The 12,839-nt window shown below is 41.5% G+C and overlaps 1 protein-coding gene across 4 annotated transcripts in view; it reads right to left on the minus strand.

Annotated features, from left to right (window-relative positions):
• Window positions 1-12,839, minus strand: part of LOC121635657 (nck-associated protein 5-like) — a 154,072-nt gene that overhangs the window by 72,157 nt on the left and 69,076 nt on the right. The window contains exon 1 of one of the 4 annotated variants that reach the window (XM_041978928.1): window positions 12,106-12,409. The exons of the other annotated variants lie outside the window; for them this stretch is intronic. Within the exon in view, the coding sequence (XP_041834862.1) occupies window positions 12,106-12,134 (29 nt within the window). The 5' untranslated portion in view covers window positions 12,135-12,409. Of the gene's footprint in view, window positions 1-12,105; window positions 12,410-12,839 lie in introns of those variants that run through there. 4 annotated transcript variants of the gene reach the window in all.

A 12,839-nucleotide genomic window follows, 5' to 3' on the forward strand; every position in this document is an offset into this window, starting at 1 on the left:
GGCACCAGAAGTAGTCAAAACAGTAATCTGCTGCAAAAACGCTCACTGCTGACATCCTATAGTTGATGGTGACGAATGATCTTCAAGCATGTGAAGCTCTAATCTGCTGTTTTCCACACGTGTTTATGCATGAAACAGATTTCAGTCTAAATTTGCCGTATGGATTTCAATCTCAATCCATGTTTGACTCTTTTTTTTTTTTTGCCAATCACTTACTTTGTAAACTTTCACCAGCTGTGTAAACTGACTGCAAAATAGTCAGATGTAGCAGCTTGAAGGCTGTTATGTCAAGAGGTTTATCTCAAGCCATCTCTGATGTAGAAGGCTGTTAGCGTGGTGTATATTAAATGAGATGTTTTCATTTTCCCCTGAAAAGAAAAAAAAAAAAAAAAAGAAAACACATTCTCATAAATGTCCAGAAGGGTTGGAGCACAGGCACAGAGTCACTAAATGCCTCATTTTAAAGGATAATTCTAGTTTATTATAATGTGGGTCTTATTTGTGTTGGTATGGACACTGAATTAAATGGCTGAGATGCAGTAGCAGACAGAAAGTGTATCTAAATGTTAAAGAAACCATACAGTATTATCCTCAGCTGCACAGAAAGTACAACAGGTCACTTATTTTTCTGAATAATAGTGGCTAATCTGTTTCTTTATCTGCTTGAATGTGATGCTTTCTCAATGTCTACAACAGGAAATTACAACAGGAAATCTTTGGAAAAAATGAGCATGCATGCTCTATATGTTTTACACCCCATGACCCGTGCATCTGAGCATGTGATAAAAGCCTGAAGCTGACAGTTGACTAATGAATATATTCATCCTTCTCAGTTCTTCTACCTCTGTGAGTCCCCATTAGAAATTATAACTGAAGAAATTCCAGCAGCTAATCGTGAGCAGCCTGGACGTGGACCTCCAGCAGCTCTCAGTGACCTGGAATCACCTGACGGCACAGGAGGCCTCACCGGAGAAGGGAATCCCACCAAGCTTCACTGGAGCAGGCCAATGCATCTGACAAGCCCTGCTGCAAATGCAACAACTGTCAAGTTTACTGTTACGTTGCAGCAGCAGGCAGATGTAGAGAGAACATCTGTTGTAAGGTGAAAATCCGGTCAAGACGATGGTGTTTAAAGTTTAAAGTTACAAGTAACAATAGAATTATTAAACCAGAGGTCATGATGGGAACATACTTTGAGAGATTTGAGTAATTTTAAAGTAAAATGTACAGAAAAGGGGGGTTTCTGGATATTGAAGCTATTTTTGTTTTATAGGTTTGAACTGAGAGTTTAAGAAAAACTGCAAAGAAAATGGCAGTTTCCCTTACACATTCTCATTCATTTTAAGTCAAATGTACACGTAACGGCAGCTTATTAGCTCTATTAGCTGGAGAACTTTGTAAATCTAAGCCGTACACATTTTTTTCCTCTAAAATACAATGGAACTGGATCACACTTTATTCTGACTTATTTTCTTTGTCTTCTCAGATCACGAAAACAAGCCAACCATGTTACTGCACAAAGGGAAACATGCTTACAAGGCTTACACTCACATCATGATCCTGTTACATTCCACTATGTTGGACATTAAGGAGACTGGTGCAGCTACATGCATATCAAAAGCAGGTGTATTTTTGTCATGGAAGTGTCCTTACTGTTCAATATTTCTCTGTCAAGTTCCGTCTGGGCAGTGAAATAACTAATGGTATTCGTTTGGTAAAAAGAAAATAGTCTAAACATAAAACTAAAGCTTCTTGAATAACAGGGCTGACAGTGCCTGCAGTAAAAAAAAAACATCCCTTTCTTTGAGATAAGACACACAACACCTGCCTAGTTGAATTCACAGCAGATCAGCCTTGCTTCCTGCTCATTTATCCCTGCCTAGACACTGTGTAAACCCTCCTCACACCTTTTCCCGCAGCCCACGTCAAGGCAGCGTTCTAGCCATTTGCTTCGCAGCATGCAAAGACACGATCTGTCAGGGTGGAGGGAGGATCAATCACAGTGAGAGCATTTACCAACTTGAGCCGACATGCCAGACCTTTGAACTGCTTTGTGGGAGGCAGACGTTTAGCCGTGTTTTCATCACAGTTATCACAGGTTTTCCATACAGGTGCTTTAATCCATTATACATTGTTTTCTGTTAAGCACATACTGAAAGAGAGAAAAAAAAGTGCTGTCTGGTGTTTTTGGTTTCCTCTGTGCACCATCCTATTATCAAGTGTGGTTAATTTCCCTTCTGCTCATATATATGTTAACAGATTAAACACTACTTTCTGCTTCAGCCTTTTCACTGCAGGATTTACTCATACAAGCATGAACACACACTTGCTGATGTAAAAAAGCTGCACAAACATAAACCATCTTTGCAGCATTGTTATTGACGCTTATGTAAAGCTAAATGTTTCAATCGCTCTGAGCCACGACTGCACAGAATGGCCGGAAAGGATGAATAAATATTTGGATGAAAGCAGAGCTGCCATGCATTTATGTATTAGCGTCTGCACTCCTGCTGGGTTAAGAGCACTGACATGCACGCAATCCCCATGGCTCACATTGGGCATCGTGTTTAGAGGCTACACTTTGTCTCTGGACTGGACTGGTCATTCCTATCCTTAATCCTCCTGCATCTGTGTTATGTAACCCTCTGCAGCCGGTCAAAATTTCACCCCAGCCCTCAGTGTGGGACAGTGAGCTTATGGATGCCCGAGCATCCAACCCTAGCTTACAGGAAAAACTAAGTTACAGCTGCCAAGAGGGTCAAAGCCAGTACGAGCTGAAAATTAGTTTGTCATCCTGTGGAAAAATGAAAGGCAACTAATTCACATCTGATGGGTGGGGCTTTTACATCTGTAAGAGTTCAATTGGCTCCAGCACATTAGGCGAGTACAATTAATCACCAAGAAGCGCCACTGTGGGTGCCGGCAGCGGTTTGACCTTCCAACTCATGCGCAGCTGGTTCTTGACCCTCCGTCTCCAGCCACAGACCCCGTCTGCAGTGGAAGGTTAGCTGCAAAACAGGAGCCACATGTCAGCACCTCAACACACCCAGCCCCGCACAATGAGCCTTACCTCACCACGGCAGAGCATCAATTATTGACGAGGTGAAATGTGATGAGGTTCTGCTGAAAGCACACAAAGGGCATGTTGCCATGTGGAGAAATAATGATTTTACCCATTTTTTATCATGCTTTTTTTTTTTTTTTTTGTAGAAAACTATCATGCATGTCTGATCACATTTATATGCACATAAATTGCATAAAAAAAAGGCTGTTTTCCTGCATTTATGCCTGACAAACACCCAAAAAATCTGGGTCATCTTAACAGTCAAACATAACTTCTCTCTTAATCACTCTTGATTTAAGGAGTTGTGTTTGGACATGTGGGCACCACAATGCAGTTATACAAGCTGAGATCATTGCGATTAGGAAGATTTATCCAAAGTCAACAACATGTTGAGAGTTTTGAATTGTTTATGCTTTGCCTCCATGATAACATCTAGCTCTTGGTCCGTAAATGCGGCGCCGGATGGCTTCATTGCAACATGTAAGGGCGACACATTTTTGTTGTGGTTTTTCAATATGTGTAGTGACAGAAGCTCAAAAATTGATGGATGCAATAACAAATCCATGTGAAATTTGATCATCTCTCAAGGCAGCAGTTAAAATGCATCATTTAGTGGGTCACAGTCAGAACAGATGCAGCTCCAGAATTTCTGAAACAGCAAAAATCAAACACAAGGAGTCCTCTGAGGCGACTCCTGAGCTCACAGGAATGCACTCGCCAAGCGTGGTTTACCCCTGCCTGACTGTCTGTCTCCCTAAATGTTTTCTTACTCTCCGAGAAGGGCCTGACCTCAATTGTTTCCACGCCACAGACGCATTCCTGTCCAGCCGAAACGAAACTTTGCGGATGAGCAGATGTGCTTTAAAAATGGCCGCAGCACCCGCCCCCTCCTGACTGTCAGCCAACAGGCTGGTCTACTTGCCAGACAAGATCACACGAAAGAGGGGTGCTTTTAAACACACGGATGAGGACACATGTACAAACACAATGAAGATATACAGAAACATGCACACGCACGGTCACACAACTTTGAATCTTTTATGCCTATAAAAGAGAGATGTCTCTGAGCTGAAACGCTGCACTGGTCCTGGAACTTAAACACAGATATGAAAAGAAACGATTATTTGGTGGTGATAAAAAGCTGTTGCGACCCTCATCCCAACAAAAGAGAGACAAGAAAACACTTGAACTATTCTCAGCCACAGACACATAACACTCCAGCAGCATTTGTCACTGTCACACACTATGACACATAATTGAGTTTAAGTAAAACACCCTTCGTTCTGGGCTACAATTACCACATGATTTAAGACTTTACCTGCGTTTCCAGTGTTGCAATCGGAAGAAACAAAAAAACCTGTCAGCATTCTTCTGCCAACACGCAGTAGATGTTCACGTCTCTGCAGATCTGTGTAGAAACGCAGCTGTACGCCCAAAGCAAAGTAACTCATAAGATGTGACAGTGAGCCACGTCTGAAGGCAAAAATGTCTGAACCGGGGGCAAGCCGCTGCGCTTAAAGGAAGCAACTTGATTAAATGAATTCTGCAAGTGGGAATGCCTTAATTCACTACCTTTCATGGCGTTGTGGTCTGCGTTAGAAATGACAAAAATGTAGAAGAGTACATTTTCATTTAAAGGGTGATGAAAGGAAGGATGTTGGCTTTAAACCATAAAACTCACTTAGCAGATCTCAATTGACACATGAAATTTTTCAGATATTTTGTCCAGCTGTTTTAGACCATATATGGATAAGATGCTGGGGTTGGAGGGCAATGTTTGTAGCCTAAATGAATAAAAATGCCTCTCTTTCACTTCTGATGTGTATCTAATTATGGTGCCATTTTGAAAATGGCCACCAGTACACTGATCATAAGAAGTGAATTAGGCTAATGACACAATAATGACCTGTGGGAAACATTTATTGACTTAGTGTTTCATGAGATAACAGGAGCCTGTGATGTTTCAGAGTATGTGCCCAATCAGTGGTTATACACTTCAAGGCCCGTCTGTTTGAGATTTGATTGATCAGATTTTAGATTTCCATCTGCCTATTTTCAAACACTTATCTGAGACCAATCTTTAGCCAAAAACTCTAGATTTTCCCAGGTCCCCGCCATCTCTCAAAGCTGGTGTTGTTTGATCACCTTTAAACGAACCCGGGGCCGCTTCTATGGATAGTACGGTTAGTTTAGAGCACTGTGAGTACTCATAAAAATGCTGGTGTGGATCAAGGAGGCGAGCTCTGGTCCACTTGCAAGTGAACCCTGGTGCGACTTTGTTTGGAGTGTGAAAGTAAACAGACCATCCAATGAATCAAAACGAGGATGTGACATAGCGCAACATGGTGCATATCCCTCTGCCTCTCCTGCTGCTCATACTGGACAGATCCTTATGAAAACCACATTAGGTTTGAACATCAAAGTAAAAACAAAAACCCCAAGACTGCATAAACTGTTGCCCCATTGTTAACTTTTGGAGAACAAGCAGTTTTTGGCCAATCAATGACCTGGATTCTCTTTTTTTTTTCTTTCAGGGAATACCACCCTTGGCAAGCAGTTGTAGCTGCATGATGGACATGTGGTTTGGTGCACTTTAGTAATGCACAGTGTGAAAGCAAAACTCCTGGGAGGTGCTAGGTTTTTCAGTACCAAACTGGATCCCCGGGACTATTCTCAATGTCCTACTTATGGGCCTCCTTTGAGACATGTCCAAAAACACCTCCACTGGCCAGAAGCCCGAACCACCTCAAATGACTCCTCTCCATTCAGAGGACTCGCAACTGTACTTTGAGACCTTTCTGGATTTCTGGGTGAGGCCAGCCACCCTTTGGAGGAAATTCATTTCAGTTCTTTTATTTGTAATCAATACCCCCACATGAACCAAACCCCAAAATAAAGTTCCCACATTATGCTGACATTATGACTTAATGCTTGGATTAAGCTGCAGAAATCAAGTTGAAATTGCATTTCCAACTTCTTCTTAAATCCTTGGCAATCTAAACAAGGCTTATAAGTTACCACAAAACTCAAAGGTTTTCACACAAGTTACACATAGAAACTCAACCTTTCCAATTCTTATACTTTTCTACTCAGACCTGAGTAAAAGTTAAAGTTTTGTTACACAAACCAGATTAAGAGTCAAACAAATGGACAAATTACTGCCTCAGGTCCTCAAAAATCTGCATCAGCTAAATCCTGCATCAGTGACAAAACAGCTGCAACAGCTCTCACTTATCAACAGTTCAGCAGCCTGCACGTGTTCAGCAGCAAAGCAGCACCTACGTACTATGTATGAGTCACATGTTCTTCCAATTGTTTTGCATTTGACCACCTGGCTGGCCTGTATTAGAGTAACTGGGAAACAGGGACCCATATTTACTACTGTAGCATATTGCTGGAAGGTTCTGCTGACTCATGCAGACTCTGCAAATGCTATGGGCTTTTCAAGCAGCCACTTTTAGAGAAGGGGCAAACAGTAGCTCTTTACAGAGGCAGACAAACAACCGCTTCACGTGAAATACAGACAAAGGTATGGTACACAGAAGCACTAGAGCCAAAGGGCTACAATTTCTACTATTACCCACTCCTGCGTTTATGTATTCATATCTGCTCTGCAATGCTCCTGCAGACAGCTCCTTCTTAGGGATTAATTATCTAAGTTGCATCATCTCATTTATTAAGAATGATTTGAGAGATACGCAGATTCCAGTAATCCTGTCTTCTGTGGTCTTTTAGATTAGTTCTGGATCACTGGCATGCTGGGAGTTGAGCAGTTAACAGTTTCTGCCCTCGTAATTTATTCTCAGGAAAGACTGACACCAAAAGGCAAAAAGAGCTCAAACACAACAAGGTAGGTGTTTGGAAAAGAGTTTTACAGCTTCAAGGTGAGCTTCTCCAGCAGACCTCTATCCATTTCCTTTCCAGCTGCACCAACACCCCCAGCCACTGGATGTGCTCCTGCGTGTTTCTCTAACTATTATCCAAAAATTTATGGCAAAGATATAGGGGAGGTGAGGCTTGTTGACATTGCCTGCCCCATACAACCTCAAATCTGACACTGACCCCTTTTTCGACCTCATAAATGGCTCGCTCTGTTAAAAAAAAAAATAGTCTCACAAGGCGGAGGGGTTGTTTGATCCAAAAACTTCCCTGCAAATGGTAAAGTGTGTCAGTTGGTAGACTATGTGTAGTAAACAAGGGCAACACCATATTATCCTGTAAAGTTTTGGCATGCAGGGCTATGACCCAAAAACCAAATCCAATTTGGGGATTATTTTTTTTCCAAGAGCTGAAACACCATGAGACATATCAATAAAAGCTTTTATGAAGGGAAAACAAAAGTTTATGTCTGCAAGCCAAGATGGTCAAAGGCTTGTAAAAATGAGGGAATATTATGTGCCTGTTCTGACTGAAAAACAGGCAGTTTAAAGTGCAGCGAGCCCACGAGTCGCACCTTAGTGAACTCACATGGAGCGGGTTCATCTAGTTAGAAACCACAAGAATGCTCCAACTCTAATGACATCATTTAACTGTCAGGAGGGTGTCTGGGCAAAGCTTTGTCTCCAGGCAAAGCAGTCAGTGCATGCAGTAAGCCATTGATAGCAAGCTAATAAAAGGATTTTATTGGTTATAAATTGTGTTGGATCATTAAACTTTATATCTTTCCTATGTGACATTACTCTAAATTCAGCCAGCAGGAAACACTGAGAAAAGTCACCTGATAGTCCAATTTTTTTCTGCTTTTCCACCTTGTTAACAGTTGGTAAGACACAAAACATGAGACTTGATCTGGACTACAACATCTTCAGACTGTTAGAAAAAAAATAAATATATATATCAAGAGTTCTTTTTCAAGCTTTATCTTCAGAAGCTGTATTTGCAAAAAACAGGCCCACGCAGATCTGCAGAATTCAGGCTGATTCTCAAGTTCCCATGAGCAGTTGTTGAGGAAAGAAAATGCAGAGCAGGCTGAGGAGAGTAACACATTCAAAGCAACTTTAATTGAGCTTAATGGCCTGCAGTCACACAAGCAGAGCATCTCAACAAGGCTGAGATGTGCCTCACACATACACATCATTATGCTAGCTTACAGCTCCGCAGTGCTGATGAAGGTTGCAGAGACAGAGGGAATTATATGGGAAAGTTGTCTGGAAGGAGTTCCCCCCCTCCCACTTCCAAAATGAAAGTCTTCAGGCTGTCAATGAAGGGGAAATGCTCCCATGCTGAGGCCCACTGGGCCAGCCATTGAACAAGGGAACATTCCTCAGTAATTCTGTTTGACCTGAACTGAATATGCTGGCTGAGGGTCACCAGATACAGAGCACCGCATAGAGGGAGGGGACAGAACGGGAGGAGGAAAAGTTGGGAAAATCGGATGTGGAGGAGTGAGAAGCAAAGTGACGGACAAGAGTTAGAGGGGTGGAAGAGAATACAATAGCACACATGATGTGCAGGAGAAGCTGTAATTTGGGTTCTCCTCCAGGCAAATGTTTTGGATGACAATCAACACGTGAGTTATGCCAGCTCACGCAGCAGCCAATGCTGCAGAACACTTCCCAGCCATCCTCAACTTTGGTCATCAAACACTGATGACCAAACAATGAACAATTATTTAAATTGCTCACTAAGGACTCATTAAGGACTCGTCTGACAGATTCTCTCAAAGCAGTCTTGACAGTATGATGCAATGATTGTGTACGGTGACCCTAAAGTTCAAAACAACTAAATGAGACAACAGATAAAACATGAAAGAATTTGACTTTTACAGAATATATAGGGGTCAAAATATATATTTCTTATAATTAAACAATATTCAAATCTATTGCAACAGTCAGCTTTCATTTCCTGTTTCTGGTGTGTACCACTGAAAGTCCAGGTCCAGTTAAAAACATAACAATAAGACCAGTCCGATTATGAGATTCATAAATCATAAAGGGTTTCAAATGAGTCCATACTGTCTGAGTGATAATCTCATCCAGATTTGACCAATCTAAGTAATGGATCTTTTCTATCTTTTCCCTTAAAATCCAAATCAGACAAAATTCTAACTTTAGCACCATGCCAATATATAGTGCACAGTGGTGATAACATCTCAAGGAAAGTTGCAAATGTTCTTAGTTTAAGGGAACTGCACAAGAAACAGGAAATGTGCAAGCAGCTTGGGTTTTGTCCAATTAAAAAACAATGACCGTACCTTTTAAGTAAAGATGAAATGGCCCATTTATACAATGTTTTATCATTCAGAGAGGTTACAATAGACGTCTGCTGACTTCCACCCAGACATGCAGCAAACATCTCAGTCTTGTGACTCTTGTGCAGCACACATGATGTTGTAATGGAGCATGCTGTTCATACAAAAGCAAAGCAAAGCAGTAGGGAGAAAATAATACCGTGGAAACAGAGTTGCACTGCAACATGGTTGGGTTGGAGAGAATTACAGTTTTAATTCTATAAAATCAAATCCCTCCACTTGGCAATCCTCTTACTCAGTAATCCCCAGGTAGGTTTCGAACGGCAGCAGGCTCAAACTGCCCAGCGCTCCAACACATCTGCCCTAGTGACCGGATGATATCACCGCCCTACTGCTCTGCTCTATGAAAGGGCTTTAACTGGACACTGTCTGAGCAGAAACTGGACCAAACAGCTAAACTGTAGCCTTGGATTGCTTCTGTTACATGAGTCACAAAGTCTCAAATGTAGATTGCTGATGCTCAGATAGATTACAAACTTCTACGTATCTAAGAGCAGAATCTGGAGGAAGTTGAAGGTATTTTGTGTGGTTTTAAAGCAAAGTAACTTAATGCCTTGTGATACACCACACAAATTTCAACATTTTAGGTTAAAGATTACCAAACTAAAGCCATTCTCCATGAAATAATTAAATATCCCAAAATGAAAACCTGCATTAGGCAAGCTTCCATTACCTGGTTTGAAGCCAATAAATTAGGTTATAAGGTAGAAGGTTGGGGGTGTTACACATGACTGTAATAACGAGAATACAAGGTTTAAATGTTGTTAATGGAGGGAACCAACATAACCAGCTTCTTTGGCCACATAAGAAAGGAAAATGTCAAGTTATTCATGATTTTTATCAGCTGTGTGTGTTGTAATCAATTTCATGTCTGTTAATACAGCCCATGTTTCTTTTGTTTCTAAAATGACTCAAACGACCAGTCAAACAAGTTATATATCGGCTCGTTTAGTAGTTAGACCAAAACCTATCCAACCCACATCAGGCAATTTCATCAATAGATTGCAAACCTTTTTTTCACTAAATTTAATCAAGTGTCTAAAAAAATTCATGGAATATACCTGCTACCAAAGATAAATGTCATTTTACATTTCTACAGACTAGGTTCCCTAGTATTTTTCACAATGAAAGCCATGCAACAACTTTTGAACAGAAGCAGCCAAGTTTAACTGGTTCCAGTTTTATTTCTTTTTTTGTCTTATTCACACATTCATTAAGGAAGTAAATCTGAAGCACCACTTTTAAAATGCCCGCAAAAGAAATACAAGCATTAGAAATGTGTCTAGTTACATGTTTAAAGTAAGAAAGTAAGCTTTGTGGCGTCACCAGATGGTGGCAGTATAGACTACATTACTAGTGGTTGCATTTCAGTAGAAGAAGTAGTTGTAAAAGTTACTAACCGAAAACCCCCCCAAAAAACAAACAAAGACATTATGGTAATCCACAAAAGAAAAACAGAGAGCTCTTCTTCAAGATTTGCTATAATCTCTGGGAATGTTTGGGATCTTATCTAAAATCTGAAGAGATGAGATTATTATTTTCATAGCTGGTGAGTTTCAACATGTCTTCATTTTTTCCAGGTGAGATACAAATCGGCAAGTTTATTGCATTCTTTGTAGGCCCTCCCCATTTTTACCATTCCTTATTCATATCTTCTAAAACATCAGTGAAATACTGTCTACTGTTTGGTTAAGTTTAGGAAACAAAACTACTTGGTTAGGGTTTAGGGAAACTCATAGTTACAGCCTAAAATACCATTTTTTGTTGGGATATGTCCATGTTATATATATCTATAACTGTGAAACATTAAGATGACGTGAAACCCTGGTTTCTACAAAATGTGAAAACCAGGACCCCAGTAAGCAGATTTTTTGTACTTCACTTGGCATTTTTACTTATAAAGTATCCACTACATGGCAGTCACTATATTTAGCTCTTGTGATGGGAAGCGCCAGTTCCCAGGGTTAAAAAAAAACTACTATCGTTACAAAAAGAGACAGAATGGCATTTCTCTCTGGTGTGTTGACAACACCAGTTAGAGTCATGATACCTCCCATACTCTCCCATGCTCTCATTTCTAAAACTCCCTGGCAGTTCTGTTTTTAGCGTTAACAAAACCAGCCAAAAATATCAAGCCTGTGTCCTTAATTTTATATTTGGCATCGTGTGCAGTGCTAGTTGTATACCTCCTATCTTCTGTTAGTCCAGGGTAAATACAGCTGACTATGAGGGGAGACCTCTGAACTGTGGTGACTTTGACATATGGGCAGCAACACTGAAGCCTTTTACAACACAGTAGTAAGAAGCTGAACCAAAACAGAGAGACCACATCCCCATAATCCACATTCCCCACCATTTGACAGTATCCACACCCAGTCCAACACCAGTCATTTTAGTTTGGGATTAGGGGGACGGATTGAAAATTTTAATCTGCCTTGGAGAGAGAGAGGGAATGGGAAAGAAAAGAAGCAGATGGAAGAGAAATATGCATCCTTACAGATAAAAATCCTCAGCAGCGATCAGCTGATTTGCTTTAAAAATTTGTTTGCATTCAGTTATCATTCAGAAACAAAGTAGTTTTGCCCAGCCACAAGCTGTTGCCACTAGCAACAGGACACGCGATTCCCCTTTTTAAATGGCTAATAGATCTCATCCTCTGCACGTGTGCAAAATGCAGTTATGTGAAACATTTCCCTTACCTGCAGCATAAAAAATATTAAACATGCACAGCAACAACAAAAAAAGAAAGTATTTCTCTCTCTATGTAAAGTGATGACAGTCTGCTTCTTACCCTGATGGAGATGCAGCATCCTGGTGCATTCAGAGGACACGCATGGTAATCCACCAGCACGTTTTCCTCCTGCTCTGCAGCTGCTACCCAGTGATCTCGCAGATGATAAAGTTTACATCCACAACGCAGCACTGCCGGGCTCTACGCTGCCTCTCCTCTCCTTTTCTCTCTTCTCTAACGTTGCTTCTGTCCTCTGCCCTGATTGTCTCTCTCGATCTGGCAACATCGACTCTGCCGACACTGCTTTCCTCTCCGCTCCTCTTCCCTCACACTACATACACACTCCTTCTGCGCTCTCTCACTAACACACACGCTCGGAGGCTTCTCTTTGCAGTGTTTGTGTGCCGTCCCCCCCACCACCACCCGCCCATCCAGCCTCCTGGCTTTATCTCTCCTCAGAATTTTTCTCTCTCCTCACTCTGCCTCTGCTTCTATCTCATTCTCTCTCATTCTGTCTCTGCCTCTGAGCGTCTCTGACTGCGTCCCTCCTCCTCGGGCTTACGGGACGTTTAACATGTGTTCTGGGAGACGGCTGCTGCTCCTCTGAAGGTGGCTTTTTCCTCAGGGGAGGAGAAGCGAGGTTGGGGTGGGGGTTTTCATAGAGAAGGTGGAGTTTTTTTTGGGGTGGGGGGAGTGACAGCAATGTTAAGGGGGGGGTTTCACTCCAACAAGGGGATGAGAGGAGGCAAGAAGCAGCCGGTCTGTGATGTTCCACTAAGTGGGTTTTTTTTTAG

The sequence above is a fragment of the Melanotaenia boesemani genome, chromosome 24, assembly GCF_017639745.1.
Source record: "Melanotaenia boesemani isolate fMelBoe1 chromosome 24, fMelBoe1.pri, whole genome shotgun sequence".
Taxonomy (NCBI): Eukaryota; Metazoa; Chordata; class Actinopteri; order Atheriniformes; family Melanotaeniidae; genus Melanotaenia; species Melanotaenia boesemani.